Raw genomic sequence first — 22,118 nt, 5'->3', positions numbered from 1 at the left:
CCTCACTTATATTTTATGACTTTTTTATTGATCCACAAAGCAGCCTATAAATGTTCAGTGCAGATGTCATGCTTTTTATTCTCACATGAATAATGAATAAAGCAATGGCCTTAAGAAGATAGAAGATCACTGCAGAAACCCTGGAATTTGTCATTTGATCATGTCACTTCATATAAATCAATGGAACTCAAGGTCAAATTTAGTTAGTGGTCTTAAAGTCTTGTTTTGTTTCTGTCTCAGTAAATAAGATGAAGGGCTTCCCTCCATCCCCCCGATCTCTTCCTCTCTGACCTGTTTCTCTGAGACTGTCCTCCATGTCCAGATATTAACCTTGAACACTGAAGTGAGACGGTCTGTATTAGTGTTTCATACATATCAACATTTTCCAAATGAAAATGCAGTCCATCACATGCTTGGAAGACTTGGATCATATCATTATGTATAAGAAGGTAGACAGTAAAGACAGTATAGTGGTGCAGATTGGTAATTAAAGCATAATGTTTGTCTTGAGCTTCCACAGGACAAAACTACCTCCTACCACACTGTCAGCAGACAACTCAGTCAGTCTGGTAACAGTACCAGAGATGTTTCCCAGCCAAGCTGCTTATAAAGATAACCTTGATGGAGTCCTGAAGGCAGACAAGTTCAAACTGTCTCACCCTGCAGCTTTTTAAAAAATGTGATAAGCTGAACCACGGCATGTAGAGGTGAGGGGTGAGGGCTTGGAGGAACATCTGAAGGCCTCCTATCTAGTGCTGGCTTCGTAGAGTTGCATAATTCCCGTCAGTCTATGACCATCATCTCGGCTCCCTGTTTTCTTTTTTTTATCTTTCCTGCACTCATCTACCTTTCTGTTTTCCAGCCGACAGGACACAGAGGTGTTGCTCCACCTGGAGCTCAGGTGTCTCTGGAGCAGCAGGCCTACATGCTGCTCACAGAGCAGGAGACGCAGACCATGATCTACTACTTGCAGGAGTATCAGGAGAACCACATCGGAGTGGAACCACTGGCCATGGCCCTGTTTGAGCTGTTCAACACACATGCAAAGGTACAGCAGATATTCTCTGAATCCCTCTGTGTGGGGGCTCATCTTTTTTTTCTTACCTGTTCTCTCCTCTCATTCCCTCCCAGCTGTCAATGTTAACTGAGGTGAGGAGTCTGGTGGCTCCCCATGATCTGGAGGTGTATGACAGGCTGGTGTTGCACCGTGAGAAGGAGGCTCATCAGGCCTGGCAGGGAGGTCTGGGGGTGCTGCATCCACCGAGTAACTGTAAGCCTGCAGGCGCACTGATCCACACCGCAGGCCATACCATCCCTGCTACGGTACGAAACCCTGAATTCTACCGTTAATCCCTCTGTGACATCCACCTTTAATTCAAGTCCAGAAATTACCTGAAGGGTTTTCAGTTTATCACCTCCGCCAAGGCAAGTAATGAACTACAGAAATCAAAGAAAAATCTATGAAGATGGACACTGAAAATCCAAAGTTTTTACCTTTAGCAATCTTTTGTTTTTACCAGCAAAAGACCTGAATGAGACAAAGTTCACCCTCCTGGATGTTTGAACCTGTAAAGAATCCTTTAAAAAAAATTGTGGTTCCAGGTGATCTGGAACATGCCCAAAAATTAATCACTTTTTATTAATAATCGTTCATTATTCCAGTTGGAAGATTTCCTGAAAATGTAATCAAAATCTGTCCATAGCTTTTTGAGTTATGTTGCACTGCTGAATACTCGACCTCTGCCTTGTCGTTTCAATCCAAAAACAACAGGCAAAAAGCCAAGGAAGGTGAATGCACTTTTAAGCCCCCATATGTCCTCCTGCCTCGGACTTAGAGGACACAGTCATATTTGACAGTATGACCTAATGAGCTACGGGGTTGAATGAGTTGGAGAACTTGCTGTACCGTTCTTTGGTCAGAAGTCATGTTTGTATTGTTTGTAAAGTTTAAAGTTTGATCTCCTCTCAATTCAAATCCATTCATTACTTTGGAGAACAAAACAAAGAAACAACAGAAGCAACTTGGAGGACGTAATTGTAGGAGACACTGTGGTGGATAGTCAGTGCTTGTGATGAATGAGAAAGGGAAATTATTGTATCTTGATATTTTACTGAAAGACCATCTGGACCTCCTGATAGTGTGACCCCTCATTATGAAAACTCCTGGTCTTCAGCAAGGAAACAAAGAATAATGTTTGTTGAAGGGCTCATTATGTTGTCCTTTGGGGCAAAGCCCATCGATCTAGCATCAGCAGAAAGCAGATTAGTGTAACGTGAAGGATTTGAACGGACAGTCAGAACCTTTCTTTTTTCCAGACGGACTGCTCTGCTGGTAGCTGGGTGGACAAAGACCAGGAGAAGAACACAAACGCCTTTCAAAACCTTTCACTGGTACGTGTCAATCTGTTATTTATGCCAACATGTCAATAGTTTTCCATCTTTAATTTAACTTCAGGCATCACTTTTAAACAGTCTTCCCATCAACAGGATGAGATGCAAGCTTTCAGGGAATGCCCCCCCTTCAGAACGGCTCCTCTTCAGGTCCAGAACAGATCCACCAGGGAGAAGGAGCTTAGCCGGAAGCCTTCAGCCCGGCTGCTGCATCCCAGTTCCAGCCTGCTCTTCACCGGCCCCCCACAGCTGCTTCAGGACTGCCTCCACAAGCTGCATAAGCCCCTCCCCACCACCCAAAAGCCCCCCCTCAGTCTCTACTCACCACAGTTGTGTCGGTGCCATACACCACACCTCCCTCAACGCCCTCCACCACAGCTGCCAGAGCTCCCCCCAGCTCTCTGACTCAGATCCGCTCAACCACTTCACCCAGTACGCTCACCATCATGCTCCTCTTTACAACCAGCCTGGTTCAGGACACCACACCTGTCCGGGCTTCCTGCACCATCGGGACTCCTCCATGTCTGCTAAACCAGAGGCTTCTGTCAAGCTGTCTTCTAGATCCAGCTCCTATGAAAAGTCCTCCATCTTTTCTAAGTCCACATCTTCTTCCAAAGCAGCGTCTCCAATGCCATCCCCTCATCCATCGCCCCACCCTTCACCATGTCCCTCCCCATGCCCCTCTCTCATCACATCAGCTGCTCCATCCTGTAGTCCTGACCGGCCCTGTTCGCCTGCCCTCACCCAGAAAGTCACCATAACAGACATGAACCGGCTTTCTGCAGATTCCAGACCTCAGCAGAGAGGTAGGCCATCTATTTATACGGGTCGTCTCCGGGTCAGATATCATGTTTCTCACCAGATCAAAATGCAGCATTTCCAAGAAAACTTAGATGTCTCTATAGCATCATGCAGCAGGTCTGTGGTGGAAACATCTGGAAACAGAGCCAGTTTACCAGTTTACTGATAATGTGTATTTAATAAAAGCACAAAATGTCAAACCTCAGCTGTCAACCGTTTTCTATTTGTGATCATTGCGTTGTTGTCGTGAGGAAATCCAGTTTTTTACAACCTGCAGCAAAGATATTGAACCAAGTTCCTCTTGTTCAATGTGAGATTTGTTTGAGGAAAGCGAGACTGAAACTGAAAACTGGCAACCCACTTATCACTGAAGATGGTTGTCCAGCATGTGCTTCTTAGCCCGATCCTAACTGGTAAACTCTGGTTTTGTGACAGTTTCACACACTTCCATTAGACTTCCGGCTTTCTGCATTTGTTGCTATTTTGCATCCGTGTAAATTTAAAAATGGAGAAATTTCTGTGTTGGGACAAAAGAAATCCAAACCTCCAGCTTTGTCTTATATAATGACTAATATAACTTATAAAAGTCATGTGACTTTTCCACATTCTCATACTTCCCGCTAACAAAGTGCTGGTCAACCAAAGCAGAGTCAGCGCTGATGTTCAGGAAGTAGAGATGTGACGTTCATGAACGAATCGATTCTTTTGAACGACTCTTTTAAATGAACGATGGGAATCAATTCACAACTGTGAGCCGTTCATTTGTGAGCCATTCTTTTTATATACAATTTTTTACACTGCCTTCATCAAATTAAATGAAATCAAACATTATAAAGAGCTTTTCAAGCCATAGGCAACACAAAGTTCTTTACATGATTAAAAACATAAGAATAAAAACACTCAATGAAATCTTTCACACAGTCACACGCACACACTTATACACACACATCAAGCCCAACCCCCCACCCCCCTTCCAGCTAAAAATGACTGAATGAATAAATAAGTAAATAAGAAGTCGTACAGATGAGTAACATGAAAATAAAACATTTGTGACATCATAGAAGTCTGATGTCCAACACGCTCCATTCATGTGAAGCATCGATGGGCAGAGAGTTTTGTTTGGAAACAAATACTGAGTTCTATCCAAAACATTTACTAGAATTTGCACTGACTGCTCAGGTTTATCCTTTTTATCTATATTTTTCCTATAATTATTTAATCTTGTATAGTAGATTTTATATAGGTACATATTTTGATTGTTTGTCATGCTTATATATTGTGATATTTTGTAAGATATTGTGAGAACGAGCCAGTCTTTTGAATGGCTCTTTGAAAGGAACGGCTCCTCAAGATCCGGCTCCTCACGTTATTTATTTTATTTTCATTTTACTTAACTGTTCTACTTCTTATCTATTTATTTATTCAGTAATTTATTCATTCAGTAATTTTTAGCTGGAAGGTGGCTGATTGGGCTTGGCGTGTGTGTATATGTGTGTGCGTGTGACTGTGTGAAAGATTTCATTGTTTTTATTCTTGTTTTTAATCATGTAAAGAACTGTGTGTTGCCTATGGCATGAAAAGTGCTTTATAAATAAAGTTAGATTTGATTTGATTTGATGAAGCAGTGTAAAAAATTGTATATAAAATGAACGGCTCACAGCTGTGAATTGGTTCCCATCGTTCATTTAAAAGAGTCGTTCAAAAGAATCGATTCGTTCATGAACGTCACATCTCTACTCCTGATTGTGATTCTGGATCAGTAAGCTGATGCATTTATCTGCAGTTATTATCTGCAGTTTATTGTTAAATGTATGTCAAAGGTCAATGAAAGAACTAAATGATATGAGTAAATCTAATATGAGCGAATTAGTTACTACTAGAGGCTTTAAAGAAATTTAGTTAAGTGAACTGATGGGTTTTAAATTCTAATGGATGCCCATGTTGATACAACTCGACATGTTTCAGCATTTATAAAAACTAGAATGGTTTAAGGCAACGGGTTTCCATGAAAATGTCTAGTAAACTCAACTAATCCGGGATTAGAGTGCAGGTAAATTAACCTTTTTCTTTTTTTTTTCTTTTCTTCTTATTTTCATTTATTTCTTTTTCTTTTTTATTTAATCAGTGTAATCTGGTGAACTAAATATTATTGGCAGCCTGCAGGCCACCAGTTGCCAAACACTGCTTTATGTGTTTAAGTTATCTTAGTTGAGGTAGTAGTCGATCACATAGATCTACCAGAAGCTCAATGAGTTATAATATTACTAATAAGAGTCTACTTTAAAAGTCAAGTGGAAAAGCATAAAATGATTATAATAAGCAAAAAAAAAAAACAAAAAAAAAAAACTGTTTACCAGTTTGGAGGCACTGTATGAAGTATTGTGTGAAGTAAAAGAAGCGCACCCTGAAGAAGGTGAGGCGTAGTTTCTCATTTATCTCTTTTCTATTGGGTGGAGGAGGTTTGACAGACAGCTCTTCAGCAACCCAAGAGAGAGGAAAAAATATCCAAGAGCAGAAGTTTTGAGAGCAGAGAAAGTGTCTGAGTGTGGAGGAAAGAGACCAAGTCTGAGTGCAGAGTTTTGAAAGGAAGAACAATATATTAGAAAGCAAGAGGGACTTTCTGAGTGTGAGAGCAGAGTTTTGAGAGAGAGCAAGATGATATTTGAGCATGAAAACCAGAAATCCTGCTCTCAAAGCAAACAATTACGCTCTTGATTAAGGATAAGAAAATACCCCCATAATTGCTAGGACATCCTGGTGGATGAAAATAAGGAGCCCTGAAGGAGCCTCCATCAGTTTCAGAATCGGATCCTTTAGAACAACCAGAACCAGTACAAACATCACCACACTCTGGTCTACAACCAGCTGGTTGACCACCACTGCCTGTTACACTGACGTGATGAGGAGGAAGTGATGTTACATGAATACAGTCATTAGGGAGACTGAGTCATGTACAGACTGCTGAATCAGGTTGTCACAGAGATTCATTGTCAGAACTTCCTTCAGTTAAATCAAACTCAAATAAGAGTTTTTGGAGCCAAGATTAAAAGTCAGAACTCAGCTTTAAACAACTAAGTTCAAAACTACCAATGAAGCCAGAAATCTGGGCGTAGTCCTGGACTCGGACCTGGATTTTAGCAGTTATATCAAGACAGGTGTAAAGTCGGCCTGTTATCACCTAAAGAACATATCAAGGATTAAAAGACTAATGACTCAGCAGCAGAGCCAACAGGGGCCCTAAGCAAAACTGGAGTTTTGTCTCCCACCCAGAGTGGCCAAATGCTTACCGAAAGTGAAGCTACAAAACTCTGTCGCACACATGTTGTAACTAATGTACAAATTCTTGTCTCTTCATTAATAAACAAAACAAAGTCACACTGAAACACTCTAAACTAAACAAACTGCGACAAAAATCATAAATAGATCAAAATAATTAAATTTTGTCAAAAATAAATAACATTTAGTCAAAAATAAATAACGTTTAGTTAAAAATAAATAACATTTAATTAAAAATAAATAACATTTAGTTAAAAATAAATAACATTTAGTTAAAAATAAATAATGTTTAGTTAAAAATAAATAACATTTAGTTAAAAATAAATAACGTTTAGTTAAAAATAAATAACATTTAGTTAAAAAAAAATAACGTTTGGTTAAAAAAAATAATGTTTAGTTAAAAATAAATAACGTTTAGTTAAAAATAAATAACATTTAGTTAAAAATAAATAACATTTAGTCAAAAATAAATAACGTTTAGTTAAAAATAAATAACATTTAATTAAAAATAAATAACATTTAGTTAAAAATAAATAACATTTAGTTAAAAATAAACAACATTTAGTTAAAAATAAATAATGTTTAGTTAAAAATAAATAATGTTTAGTTAAAAATAAATAACATTTAGTTAAAAATAAATAACGTTTAGTTAAAAATAAATAACATTTAGTTAAAAATAAATAACATTTAGTCAAAAATAAATAACATTTAGTTAAAAATAAATAACGTTTAGTTAAAAATAAATAACGTTTAGTTAAATATAAATAACGTTTAGTTAAAAATAAATAATGTTTAGTTAAAAATAAATAACGTTTAGTTAAAAATAAATAACGTTTAGTTAAAAATAAATAACGTTTAGTTAAAAATAAATAACATTTAGTTAAAAATAAATACCGTTTAGTTAAAAATAAATAACATTTAGTTAAAAATAAATAACGTTTAGTTAAAAATAAATAACGTTTAGTTAAAAATAAATAACTTTTAGTTAAAAATAAATAACGTTTAGTTAAAAATAAATAACATTTAGTTAAAAATAAATAACATTTAGTTAAAAATAAATAACGTTTAGTTAAAAATGAATAACATTTAGTTAAAAATAAATAATGTTTAGTTAAAAATAAATAACTTTTAGTTAAAAATAAATAACGTTTAGTTAAAAATAAATAACATTTAGTTAAAAATAAATAACATTTAGTTAAAAATAAATAATGTTTAGTTAAAAATAAATAATGTTTAGTTAAAAATAAATAACTTTTAGTTAAAAATAAATAACGTTTAGTTAAAAATAAATAACGTTTAGTTAAAAATAAATAACATTTAGTTAAAAATAAATAACGTTTAGTTAAAAATAAATAACTTTTAGTTAAAAATAAATAACGTTTGGTTAAAAATAAATAACATTTAGTTAAAAACAAATAACGTTTAGTTAAAAATAAATAACGTTTAGTTAAAAATAAATAACGTTTAGTTAAAAATAAATAACTTTTAGTTAAAAATAAATAACGTTTGGTTAAAAATAAATAACATTTAGTTAAAAATAAATAATGTTTAGTTAAAAATAAATAACGTTTAGTTAAAAATAAATAACGTTTAGTTAAAAATAAATAACTTTTAGTTAAAAATAAATAACGTTTAGTTAAAAATAAATAACATTTAGTTAAAAATAAATAACATTTAGTTAAAAATAAATAACATTTAGTTAAAAATAAATAATGTTTAGTTAAAAAAAATAACGTTTAGTTAAAAATAAATAATGTTTAGTTAAAAATAAATAACTTTTAGTTAAAAATAAATAACGTTTAGTTAAAAATAAATAACTTTTAGTTAAAAATAAATAACATTTATTTAAAAATAAATAACGTTTAGTTAAAAATAAATAACGTTTAGTTAAAAGTAAATAACTTTTAGTTAAAAATAAATAACCTTTAGTTAAAAATAAATAATGTTTAGTTAAAAATAAATAACGTTTAGTTAAAAATAAATAACGTTTAGTTAAAAATAAATAACTTTTAGTTAAAAATAAATAACATTTAGTTAAAAATAAATAACGTTTAGTTAAAAATAAATAACGTTTAGTTAAAAGTAAATAACTTTTAGTTAAAAATAAATAACCTTTAGTTAAAAATAAATAACGTTTAGTTAAAAATAAATAACGTTTAGTTAAAAATAAATAACGTTTAGTTAAAAATAAATAACTTTTAGTTAAAAATAAATAACATTTAGTTAAAAATAAATAACGTTTAGTTAAAAATAAATAACGTTTAGTTAAAAATAAATAACATTTAGTTAAAAATAAATAACATTTAGTTAAAAACAAATAACGTTTAGTTAAAAATAAATAATGTTTAGTTAAAAATAAATAACTTTTAGTTAAAAACAAATAACGTTTAGTTAACAATAAATAACTTTTAGTTAAAAATAAATAACATTTAGTTAAAAATAAATAACGTTTAGTTAAAAATAAATAACTTTTAGTTAAAAATAAATAACATTTAGTTAAAAAAAAATAACATTTAGTTAAAAATAAATAACGTTTAGTTAAAAATAAATAATGTTTATTTAAAAATAAATAACTTTTAGTTAAAAATAAATAACGTTTAGTTAAAAATAAATAACTTTTAGTTAAAAATAAATAACATTTAGTTAAAAATAAATAACGTTTAGTGAAAAATAAATAACTTTTAGTTAAAAATAAATAACGTTTAGTTAAAAATAAATAACATTTAGTTAAAAATAAATAACATTTAGTTAAAAAGTCCAGGGCAAGAAATGGCACAAGTGCAAATCCTAGAACAATGTAAAACAATCAAAACACACTTTAAACTTTAAAACCTGCTACAATTATAATAAATAAAACAAAATAATGCCCCTGTGTAAAACAAAAAATCAATCAAGCAATCAGATTAAATTTTTGAAGCATGTTTTATATGTAAGTTGTAACACAAAGTTGTTAAAATAATTCCCTCATGTCCTTCCAGCCACTCAGAGACACAGACAGGCCGTCTGTCTGGATTCAATCATCTTTATGACATTTCTGCATTCAGTGTTCATTTAGATCTGCTGCCACGATTAAATTATTATTATTATTATAAAATAATTGTTAGATTAAAAAAAAACGTAATAATACAGCAGTCAATACTCTTTGTTGAATTAACCTACATTCCTCTCTGAGAGCGTCTGGTGACGCAGCCTCTACATGCATGCTTTTTATTGCATATAGGTGGTACCTTAGTTTGTTTGTTTTTCAGATGTTGTTACGGTACAATAGCATCTATGTTAGCTAGCGTTTTTTGTTTTGTTTTTTTTTACAGCAATTTGGCACCCCTTCCAACAGATGGTACCCTAGGCGACCGCCTAAGTCGCCTATGCCCAGGACTTAGAAAAACGTATCCCATCATTAACTTTAGTAGACTGGACTACTGTAACGCTGTCCTCACAGGTCTCCCTAAAAATTCCATCAGACAGCTGCAGTTAGTCCAGAACGCTGCTGCTCCAGGAACGTAGATCCTAGAACTCCAGTCCTCACTAAGACCAGGAACGTAGATCCTAGAACTCCAGTCCTCACTAAGACCAGGAACGTAGATCCTAGAACTCCAGTCCTCAGATCTTTACACTGGCTTCCTGTCTGTCAAACTTGACTTGACTTCAAAATCCTGCTGTTAGTTTATAGAGACCTGAATCGTTTAGGACCAGAATCCGTTCAGGATCTTCTGGTTGGTTATGAAGCAACCGGATCCCTCAGGTCATCAGGGTCAGGTCTACTTTCTGTTCCCAGAGTCAGAACTAAACGTGGAGAGGCAGCGTTCAGCTTTTATGCTCCTCACATGTGGAACAACCTCACAGAAAACTGCAGGTCTGCTGACTCAGCAGTTTTACATCAGGGTTAAAAACTTAAAAACTAAACTGGAACTTAATTTCTTACATTTTATGTATTTTGTATTAGCTTTTTCTTCCTGTTTTTATTTAATTTCTTTTATTTCTTTTAAAGTTTTTTAAAGCACTTTGAATTATCTTGTACATGGAATGTGCTATACAAATACATTTGCCTTGTCTTGCTTATAGTTTGATGCTAAATAAAGAAATGTTAAACTTCATGTATATGAACATGTTGATGTCCCTCCAGGGGCAACCTTATCTCAGCTGTCAGACAGTGGCCAGACTCTGAGTGAGGACAGCGGGGTGGACATAGCAGAGGCAGGAGGTCTTAGTAAGGATGGCAGTCCTCGACCCAGCAAGAGCCAGCAGGGCCATCCAGAACAGCCAGTAGCCCATGGACCTTCTTCAGGCGTCCTGAGACAAGTAAGGCCTTAACCCAGTGTATCTCAGAGCCTGCAGAATGACCAGTTCTCCTGTTGTTGTTGTTGTTTTCTTTGTCTTTCTCATTTATTAGATTTTCTGAAAATACATGACTGGTGTAGCTATGAATGGTGTGAAACAAGTTCAGAAATACAAAAAAAACAAAAACTCGTACAATGAACATTAACCCATTAAGGCCCGACCCATGAAAAAATGGTAAGAAAAGTCCAATTTTTTAAATATTCGTTCTTTATTTGGCCGTTAAAAAAATGTAACAAAATAATTAACATTTTTAGGGGGGTATCTGCCATTTATTACCATGTGATGTATTAAAAATATTATAATATGGTTTTCCGCTTCTGGGTATCTATTAGGGGACAGAAGACAAGTATCAGATTGTGTTCAACCGGATTTTGAGCAAAGTTTATACCATAAATTAAAGCAAAATGTCTCAGAAAATGTATGTGACAAATATGTTACGTCGGGCTCTTATGGGTTTAGGCAGAGCGCGGATTATTGATCACAGACAGGTTTAGACTGAATAACTTTGTCCAAGTGTTCTCCACTGAAGTCTTACTGTTTAAAGCACTTTTTCTTGTCTACCTTTCCCTCCTCAACTACTGTTCCTGTTTCTCAGCCCCTGTCCCCTGCTGCTCTTGTTACTAGATTATATAATTCGCTCATAGAGCCATTTTTACATATAAACAGCACAGATTTCTACAGTTGCTGTGCACAGATGTACTTCACAGCAGGGGTTCAGGGGAGCAGCTGCCTGCAACACTCTGGAGACTGGACCCGATTCTGAATTATCCTGTTCAACATTCCTGTATTTTCTTCACAGGGAAGGGTTTAATAGAATGATAGAAAAAAGTAGATTAATTCTTTTCTGTCACTCATAGAATATATTTCCATTACTGTAAAAGGAGAGAAATTCAGTCCTTAAATAATTTGAAATAAAATAAAAATAAATAATAAAATAAAAAACAAAATAATAATAATAGTTAAAAAAAACAAGAGGAAAAACTAAACAAAATTATATAAATAGTATTTAAAAATAAACAGAATATTCTTCAAAATCTATAATATATCTATAATATATAATATAATAAAAATATAATAAAAACAGACAAATATAAGTAAAAAGCTTGCTTTTGGGTCCTGTAGTTTTTAAAAATATGGGTCTAGTTACAGGTTTAGGAAGTTTGCAAGAGATCCACAGGAAGATCGCTGGATGTTTGCTGGATGTTTAGAATAAGTTTGCAGGAAGTAAGCTGGATGTTTAGAATAAGTTTGCAGGAAGTATGCTGGATGTTTAGAATAAGTTTGCAAGAAGTTTGCAGGAGTTTTGCAGGAACTTTGCAAGAAGTAAGCTGGATGTTTGCAGTGAGGTTGCAGAAAGTTTGCAGGATGTTTGCAGTGAGGTTGCAGAAAGTTTGGAGGATGTTTCCTGGATGGATACAGGAAGGTTTGCAAAAAGTTTTCTGGAGGTTTGCAGGACATTTACTAGATGTTTGCAGAAGGTTTGCTAGGTATTTGCAGGAAGTTTGCTGGAGGTTTTCCAGGAGATTTGCTTCAGGTTTACAGGAAGTTTGCAAGACATTTGTTGGAGCTTTGCAGGAAGTTAGCAGGGAGTTTACAAGAGCGTTATGCAGTAGGTTTGCATAGGAGCTTGTAAGACTTTTTAGGAAGTTTGCCAGACATTTGCTGGAAGTTTTAAGATTGTGTGTAGATGTTGTTTTTTATGAAATGATAAAGTTTAGTGTAAAATACGGTTAGCTTCTGGAAGCTCTCACCCGTGGAAACGGTTGGCTGATATAGCCCTCTCCCGTTATAGTGATGCCGGTTAGTATAGAGCCAGCCACACTGTGGGATGTCCAGTAAAAGACGGATACAGTTGAAGATGATTTCACAATCTTTATATAGAGGTTTCGTCACCATTTACAGCATCACACACACAGCCACCCACTGCAGTTTCCAATGTGCATTAAGGTGTGGTTCTGAAATGGAAACAGTACATTAACATAAAATAGAACAGTAAAACTGTTTATCTCTCCTCTATTATTAAACAGAAACAAACCATGCATATGGATGCATTCATTGAGAAAGGAATAATAGCACTCTCACACAACAGTAAGTGAGTGACAGCTCTCTAAACGTCATGAACTAACAAATAAGACTTGCTTTAGCAAGCTCTGGATACAGCAGTTACAGTAGCATGCCCATGCCCGCCTCATGTTAACAATAGCGACCGTTAGCACTCACTCAGCAGTAGCTACAGCAGGGCTGCTTTAAGCTAGCAAACATTTAACTATAACAAACTACGGTAAAATGTATATCCAACATGACACAACGCTGCAGTAACATTACACACATGTTCGAACTTGGCTACTCACTATTTTCATGCACGCACAACACTCTTGGAAACTTTCAGCACTCCTGATGTCTGTCTGTTAATCCGCGATCAAAAGGGGAGAAGAACGGCTGCAGAGTGGGCGGGAGCAGACCGCCAGTAGTGCAACGTGATTGGTTGACTGGGATAATTGACTGACAGCTGAGGTAACAAATAGCAAGCAGCTAACTAGAAACAGAGAAGTCCATGAGGTAGAATGGCCTTTTTAACAGCCGCCCCCAGATTTCCTATGGAAATCTGCACCACATCACAAAGGCCCCATCCCTGGGAGGATCTTAGTCAGGTAGTGCAGGGAGATGAATGATTCGGGCCACTGGGCGTGTGTAGGTGCGGTCTCCGACCTGTACTTTCACCGTCCTGACGCGGTCATCTGGTCCAGGGAGGACTTGTGAAACCCGTCCCACCAGCCAGAGTGCCCGGGGCAGTTGTGGGTCCACGATCATGACTGGGGTACCCACTTGCAGATCTGGGGCTTCTATATTCCATTTCTGGCGTGGTTGGAGACCGGGTAAGTAGTATTTCAGAAAGTGTCTCCAAAAATGGTCTGCCAGCAGCTGGCTGTGCCTCCATCTCCGCCGACTCAACATTTCGGACTCCGGATACACCACCTGGGGGAGTGATGAATCTGGCCGCCCCATCAGAAGAGAATTTGGGGTGACTGGGTCCGGGTCAGAGATGTCTGAGGAGGTGTATCCAAGTGGTTTTGAATTGAGGATCCCCTCAATCTCAATGAGGACCGTCCTCAGCACCTCTTCCGTCACACTCTGAGCACCCAGGGTGACCCGCAGAGCTTGTTTAAGGGAGCGGATTTCTCTCTCCCAACAACCACCAAAGTGGGGCGCGTTTGAGGGTTGAGGGTGAAGTGGATTTGTTGCTTGGCAAGTTGGGCTTGAACGTCAGGCTGGAGAGCTGCGAAAGCTTCCTTCAGCTCTCGTTCTCCTCCCCTGAAGTTTGTGCCTTGATCTGACAGTATTTCCATTGGTCTCCCGCGCCGAGCCACGAAGCGTCGCAGGGCCATCAGGTAGGAGTCAGCATCTATGCTGCTGAGGAGATCGATGTGGACTGCACGCGTCGTCATGCATTTAAATATAATGCCCCATCTTTTTTCGGTCCTGCGGCCGATTTTAACTTCATAGGGCCCAAAACAGTCTACCCCAGTGGAGTAAAATGCAGGCTTGTGGAGACGGAGTCTTGCTGGAGGCAGATCAGCCATTCTAGGAATCTGTGGGGTTCCACGCCATTTACGACAGTCAGCACACTCCCGCTGATGACGTCTGATAGCCGCTCTTCCACGAATGATCCAATACCTCCGCCGAACTTCAGCGAACACCCGCTCTGGGCCAGGGTGTCGTAGTTTCTCGTCAAAGTCTTTGATGATCAGCTTGGTGATCCAGTGCTGTGGATCCAGTACGACTGGATGCATAGCATCCTGCTCGAGCAGAGTGCTATGCCGCAGGCGACCTCCAACCCTGATCAGCTGAGTGGCATCATCAAACTCCGGGGCAAGAGTGAGCAAACGACTACTACTGGACACTGCCTTTCCTGCTCTCAGGTGTGCCACCTCAGTGGGAAAACAATCCTGCTGCGCTTGCTGAAGAAGGGAAAGCTCTGCCTCCTTAAAGTCACTGGCAGAAGGGCTTCCTTCAGCCGCCCCATGACTAGAGTATGTTTTGGCCTCCAGAAGTTCAGAAAAATTATTAAACTGACAAGCTTCGGAGGTTTCCGGAGCAGACATCGAAGTAGTAAGCCCGCAGGTCAAGGTTTTCCGGAGCTCATCTCCTTCCACAGGTAAAATTGTCGGCTTCTTAGGCCAATGCTCGGGAGTCTCTCGTAGGTAAGATGGGCCCTGGTACCACCTACTTGGTTTGCCTAACTCAGCAAGGGTTTTCCCCCGAGTGATGTCGTCAGCAGGATTACTCAAGGTGTCAACGTAGCGCCATGCATAGCGGTCCGTCAGGTCTTGGATCTCCGCCACTCTCGTACCGACAAACACCTTGAACCGGCATGAGTCTGATTGGAGCCACATAAGAACTGTGGTGGAGTCGGACCAGAAGATGGTGTGACGGATGGGCAGGGAGAGTTCCGTCCAGATCACTTTAGCTAACTGTGCCCCTGTGAGTGCAGCACATAGCTCCAAGCGAGGTATCGATTGCTGTTTCCTAGGAGCTACCCTCGACCTTGCCGCTAGGAATGCCACCTCAACCTCGCCATTGGGGCCCTCTGTCCTGAGATAGGCCACCGAGCCATAAGCCTGTTCTGAAGCGTCACAAAACACATGGATATCTCGTGCGCTCATGGGGGAATCCAGCTTGTGGCTGCTGTAGCACCGGGGAAGGGAGATTTGCTTCAGGTTTGGTAGCTCACTCTCCCACCTTTTCCATGACTGGAGGAGAACCTCTGGTAACTGGGGATCGTCCCAGTCTCTCTTCTTACCCCAGAGCTGCTGGACTATCACCTTGGCCCTGGTAGTGTATGGGATGATGTATCCCAGCGGGTCATACTGGCTAGCCAAGACCTTGTAGATGGTGCGCATAGTGACCGGAGAGCAGTCGGATGGTCGGGACCTGTATGACAATGTGTCAGACTGGCAGTGCCAGTGCAGGCCTAGTGCTGATTCTTGGGTGTCGGACTGCCCTTGTGAAATCCACCGTTCAGCACTGTCTGACCGTGCCTCAGAGGGAAGATGGCAGATGACGGAGGGGACATTGCTGGCCCATTGGCGTAAGTCAAAACCTCCTTCTGCTAACATGCTCCGCAGTTGATCTACAAGTGTCTTAGCCTCCTCCGGGGAGGTCAGACTCATCATGCAGTTGTCCACATAGAAGGATTTCTCAACTGCTTCTCTGGCTGCACACCCTGGGTGGCTGCTGTTCCTTGCATGCTGCTGAAGGGCAAAGGTAGCGCAGCAGGGACTGGATGTGGTGCCAAACGGGAGGACACGCCACTCGTAAATGCTCGGCGGTGCTTCCCGGTTCATATCTCTCCAGAGAAATCTTAGTAGTGGCTTGTCTTCAGGGAGGAGTCTCACCTGATGAAACATCCCGCGGATGTCGCTGCTAATGCCGACGGAATGTTCCCTGAATCTGAGGAGTACAGCAAGCAGTGATGAGCTAAGCATGGGCCCAGGGAGCAGGAGCTCATTGAGGTTGTTTCCTCTGAATTGAAATGAGCAATTGAACACCACGCGGTTCTTGCCATTGTGCTGCACCATATGATGCGGAACATACCAGCTGGTATCGGGGTTCTCTTCGGCACCGGGTGCTAATATGGCTACATAGCCAGCTTGCTCTAGCTTCTGGATTTCAGCCTTGTAGGCTTGAGCTTGATCAGGTGCCTTTGTAAGTTTCTTCTCAATACTTCTTAGCTGTGGAAGCACAGCTTCCCTTGGCGCTCTTAACTGGGGCATGTTCTTGACACGCAAGAGAGGAGTTGCGTATCGCCAAACTCCATCCACCTCAACCCTCACAGTCTTGGCTTCGAGAAGAGCTATGGCCTCCTGATCTTGAAGTGATCTGGCACTGGCCTTCTCACTGCGCCAGGGTAACACGTCCATCTGCCACAGCTTTTCAACCTGACTGTGCAGATCTGCCAATACGGGCTGGGTGGATGTGAAGAGGCACTGGGCAGCGAGACCATGCCTTAACTCTTGAGCAGGGCCTTGCAGTGTCCAGCCAAGACGTGTCTTAATAGCAGCGGGCCCCCCCGGTGGTCCGAGGCGAACTGGTTCCACAGGTGTAATCAGGTGGGGGTAATCCGATCCAATGAGTAACACTGGCTCGGCCTCGACGATGTGCTGTAATGGCAATCCTTTAAGGTGGTGGAATTCCTGCTGCAGAGCACTGACAGGATGGGTGTGCTTGGCAAGGCCCAACTGTTTTGCTGTGAATGCTCCTCGGATTTGATACCGCTTCTGAGGTTCTGCGGCAGGAGAGATGGTAAATGAGACAGCCGCCCCATGAAGAACTTGCAGTTCCTGCCGCACTGTACGTAGAGTTATGTCCTCTGGCTCTCCTTTGAGTCCAAGGTGTTGTGCTGCGGCATGAAGAAGAATGGTGCGTTCCGACCCGTCGTCCAGGATTGCAAACGTCTCCATAGTTCTATCTCCGTTCCGCAGCAGCACCTTGCTTAGCTTTAAGAGGACTTTGCGACCTGCGACTGGCCGGTCGACATACAATACCTCATTGGTGGTGTTCAGTAAGACTGAGTTGGTGGTGTCAGGCGGAATGTGAGGTTTCTCTGGTGTTTCGGGGGCCCTCTCAGAGACTTCGTGGAGCACCATTAAGTGACGACGGGTGCAGGTTTTGCATCGCATTTTAAGATTGCATTCCCGCGCGTGATGGTCTCGACCACAACGCCAGCATCCATTCTTATCTTTAATCCAACTCTCTTTCTGCTCACGGTTTAACCGCTGAAAGTTGGCGCAGTTATTGAGCGTGTGGTTTCCATTATCACAGTAGGGGCAGTACATTTTGACCTTGCCTTTCGCAGGAGGAGATTTAGCTTGCACCCCCAACGGCTTCGTCTCTGTGCCGAGAAGTACAGTTGTTGTCCATACAGCTGGCTTGGGCTCCTTACGCAGCTCTCGACTCTTGGCTGGTGGCTCCTTTCTTGAGCTGTTGATGAACCTTGTGTTGTCCTCTTGGACCTGAGTCTCGAATTCCAGCCAGTCTGCTAGATCGAGTAGCGTAGGTATGGGTGTCTGATGTGGGTGGATGTGGCGACGGAAGCTAGATCGTAGGTCATGTGGGAGTTTCCCCAACAGTCTTGAGACGTGTGAGCCACACTCAAGTTCCACCTCACCTTTTCTGCCCAGCTGCTCCAACAGACCCACTAGTGAGCGCACTCGGAGAGCAAACAGCCTGAATGCTTTGGTGTCGCCACTGGCAATGTTGGGGCCATCCATCAACTCGGCGATTCGTTGGAGAGCTAACTGGTGTGGCTGCCCATACTGCTTATTTAGAGCAGCCATGGTGTCGGAGTAGGGGTACTTTGAATTACAATAAGAGTCGGCGACTAGTAGAGCTTCCTCCACCTTCAGATGATCCATGAGGATCTGGAATTTGAATCTCTCATTCGCGTGGTCAGGGAGAAGGTTTCCTAGGGCGATTTTCATTCGTGAAAACCCCTGGGGTTGGGATGGTTAAAATCTGGTATGGTCGGAGTGGGTCCCTTATACACTCTATACTGAGCTGGTGGGCTCTGTGCTCTTGGTTGAGAATGATCATGGTATAAGGGAGGCCGCGAGTCTTCCAGCTGATCACTGCGATGGAAATCATGATAGGTGGATTCTCGGAGTCTCGGTCTCTCCTGACTGCGACCATCAGCGCCAGACGAACGTGAGTAGGGGGTGTCCTGATAGGAGTGGAATGACCTATCTTTAGTCTGGTCCTGGTATCCAGCTCCTGGGTCAGGGCTGCCTGGGCGTGCGGGGGGAACGCTTGGTCTCAGGGTTCGTGGTGTTGGAATCGGTGGGGTTGGGACAGTACTTGGCTCCGGCTTAATTCTCCGAGGAGCTGGGACTGGCCGTGTGTGGGAGGTTCGGGAGTGAACCAAAGGCTCTGCTCTTCCAGGACAAGGCTGACGCTCAGCACGGTTCAGTTCTACCCTTGCCATTTCAGACAGTAAAGCGTCCTGCCGACAGCGAAGATATTCAATTTCCTGCCTCATTTTGTCTTTGGTGGCATCCCAGCTATCCTTTACCGCCCACCGTGGCGGTGAGTAAGAGGCCTGACTCACAGGAGGTGAGGGGGTACGACGTGCTGCATAACGCCACTCATCATCATCAGTCGTATAGTATCTTCGTGGGTGATGCGCTGTGTGTGGTGGTGACGAACGCCTCATCCGCTCTAGATCCTGATCGTAGTGAGGGGTGAAGGAGGTTTGCCACTCGTCATGCACAGCGTGTTCCTCTTCGTCCCAGGAATCCAACATGTTAAGCCACAGTGAGTCTGGATCCGGCTCGAAGGACCATGTAAAATACGGTTAGCTTCTGGAAGCTCTCACCCGTGGAAACGGTTGGCTGATATAGCCCTCTCCCGTTATAGTGATGCCGGTTAGTATAGAGCCAGCCACACTGTGGGATGTCCAGTAAAAGACGGATACAGTTGAAGATGATTTCACAATCTTTATATAGAGGTTTCGTCACCATTTACAGCATCACACACACAGCCACCCACTGCAGTTTCCAATGTGCATTAAGGTGTGGTTCTGAAATGGAAACAGTACATTAACATAAAATAGAACAGTAAAACTGTTTATCTCTCCTCTATTATTAAACAGAAACAAACCATACATATGGATGCATTCATTGAGAAAGGAATAATAGCACTCTCACACAACAGTAAGTGAGTGACAGCTCTCTAAACGTCATGAACTAACAAATAAGACTTGCTTTAGCAAGCTCTGGATACAGCAGTTAGCATGCCCATGCCCGCCTCATGTTAACAATAGCGACCGTTAGCACTCACTCAGCAGTAGCTACAGCAGGGCTGCTTTAAGCTAGCAAACATTTAACTATAACAAACTACGGTAAAATGTATATCCAACATGACACAACGCTGCAGTAACATTACACACATGTTCGAACTTGGCTACTCACTATTTTCATGCACGCACAACACTCTTGGAAACTTTCAGCACTCCTGATGTCTGTCTGTTAATCCGCGATCAAAAGGGGAGAAGAACGGCTGCAGAGTGGGCGGGAGCAGACCGCCAGTAGTGCAACGTGATTGGTTGACTGGGATAATTGACTGACAGCTGAGGTAACAAATAGCAAGCAGCTAACTAGAAACAGAGAAGTCCATGAGGTAGAATGGCCTTTTTAACAGCCGCCCCCAGATTTCCTATGGAAATCTGCACCACATCACAAAGGCCCCATCCCTGGGAGGATCTTAGTCAGGTAGTGCAGGGAGATGAATGATTCGGGCCACTGGGCGTGTGTAGGTGCGGTCTCCGACCTGTACTTTCACCGTCCTGACGCGGTCATCTGGTCCAGGGAGGACTTGTGAAACCCGTCCCACCAGCCAGAGTGCCCGGGGCAGTTGTGGGTCCACGATCATGACTGGGGTACCCACTTGCAGATCTGGGGCTTCTATATTCCATTTCTGGCGTGGTTGGAGACCGGGTAAGTAGTATTTCAGAAAGTGTCTCCAAAAATGGTCTGCCAGCAGCTGGCTGTGCCTCCATCTCCGCCGACTCAACATTTCGGACTCCGGATACACCACCTGGGGGAGTGATGAATCTGGCCGCCCCATCAGAAGAGAATTTGGGGTGACTGGGTCCGGGTCAGAGATGTCTGAGGAGGTGTATCCAAGTGGTTTTGAATTGAGGATCCCCTCAATCTCAATGAGGACCGTCCTCAGCACCTCTTCCGTCACACTCTGAGCACCCAGGGTGACCCGCAGAGCTTGTTTAAGGGAGCGGATTTCTCTCTCCCAACAACCACCAAAGTGGGGCGCGTTTGGAGGGTTGAGGGTGAAGTGGATTTGTTGCTTGGCAAGTTGGGCTTGAACGTCAGGCTGGAGAGCTGCGAAAGCTTCCTTCAGCTCTCGTTCTCCTCCCCTGAAGTTTGTGCCTTGATCTGACAGTATTTCCATTGGTCTCCCGCGCCGAGCCACGAAGCGTCGCAGGGCCATCAGGTAGGAGTCAGCATCTATGCTGCTGAGGAGATCGATGTGGACTGCACGCGTCGTCATGCATTTAAATATAATGCCCCATCTTTTTTCGGTCCTGCGGCCGATTTTAACTTCATAGGGCCCAAAACAGTCTACCCCAGTGGAGTAAAATGCAGGCTTGTGGAGACGGAGTCTTGCTGGAGGCAGATCAGCCATTCTAGGAATCTGTGGGGTTCCACGCCATTTACGACAGTCAGCACACTCCCGCTGATGACGTCTGATAGCCGCTCTTCCACGAATGATCCAATACCTCCGCCGAACTTCAGCGAACACCCGCTCTGGGCCAGGGTGTCGTAGTTTCTCGTCAAAGTCTTTGATGATCAGCTTGGTGATCCAGTGCTGTGGATCCAGTACGACTGGATGCATAGCATCCTGCTCGAGCAGAGTGCTATGCCGCAGGCGACCTCCAACCCTGATCAGCTGAGTGGCATCATCAAACTCCGGGGCAAGAGTGAGCAAACGACTACTACTGGACACTGCCTTTCCTGCTCTCAGGTGTGCCACCTCAGTGGGAAAACAATCCTGCTGCGCTTGCTGAAGAAGGGAAAGCTCTGCCTCCTTAAAGTCACTGGCAGAAGGGCTTCCTTCAGCCGCCCCATGACTAGAGTATGTTTTGGCCTCCAGAAGTTCAGAAAAATTATTAAACTGACAAGCTTCGGAGGTTTCCGGAGCAGACATCGAAGTAGTAAGCCCGCAGGTCAAGGTTTTCCGGAGCTCATCTCCTTCCACAGGTAAAATTGTCGGCTTCTTAGGCCAATGCTCGGGAGTCTCTCGTAGGTAAGATGGGCCCTGGTACCACCTACTTGGTTTGCCTAACTCAGCAAGGGTTTTCCCCCGAGTGATGTCGTCAGCAGGATTACTCAAGGTGTCAACGTAGCGCCATGCATAGCGGTCCGTCAGGTCTTGGATCTCCGCCACTCTCGTACCGACAAACACCTTGAACCGGCATGAGTCTGATTGGAGCCACATAAGAACTGTGGTGGAGTCGGACCAGAAGATGGTGTGACGGATGGGCAGGGAGAGTTCCGTCCAGATCACTTTAGCTAACTGTGCCCCTGTGAGTGCAGCACATAGCTCCAAGCGAGGTATCGATTGCTGTTTCCTAGGAGCTACCCTCGACCTTGCCGCTAGGAATGCCACCTCAACCTCGCCATTGGGGCCCTCTGTCCTGAGATAGGCCACCGAGCCATAAGCCTGTTCTGAAGCGTCACAAAACACATGGATATCTCGTGCGCTCATGGGGGAATCCAGCTTGTGGCTGCTGTAGCACC

General features: G+C 41.8%; 1 protein-coding gene across 1 annotated transcript in view; it reads left to right on the top strand.

The window, feature by feature from the left end:
• LOC121649043 (whirlin-like) overlaps positions 1 to 22,118 on the top strand; it is a 101,739-nt gene that overhangs the window by 73,729 nt on the left and 5,892 nt on the right. Inside the window, exons 6-10 of the mRNA XM_041999573.1 lie at positions 863 to 1,048; positions 1,132 to 1,345; positions 2,271 to 2,391; positions 2,488 to 3,197; positions 10,592 to 10,767. Coding sequence (XP_041855507.1) covers positions 863 to 1,048; positions 1,132 to 1,345; positions 2,271 to 2,391; positions 2,488 to 3,197; positions 10,592 to 10,767 — 1,407 coding nt within the window. The remainder of the gene's footprint in view (positions 1 to 862; positions 1,049 to 1,131; positions 1,346 to 2,270; positions 2,392 to 2,487; positions 3,198 to 10,591; positions 10,768 to 22,118) is intronic.

This window comes from Melanotaenia boesemani, chromosome 11 (genome assembly GCF_017639745.1).
Source record: "Melanotaenia boesemani isolate fMelBoe1 chromosome 11, fMelBoe1.pri, whole genome shotgun sequence".
NCBI classification, from domain to species: domain Eukaryota; kingdom Metazoa; phylum Chordata; class Actinopteri; order Atheriniformes; family Melanotaeniidae; genus Melanotaenia; species Melanotaenia boesemani.
The sequence above is the reverse complement of the archived record's forward strand: the minus strand, read 5'-3'. Positions and strand labels throughout refer to the sequence as shown.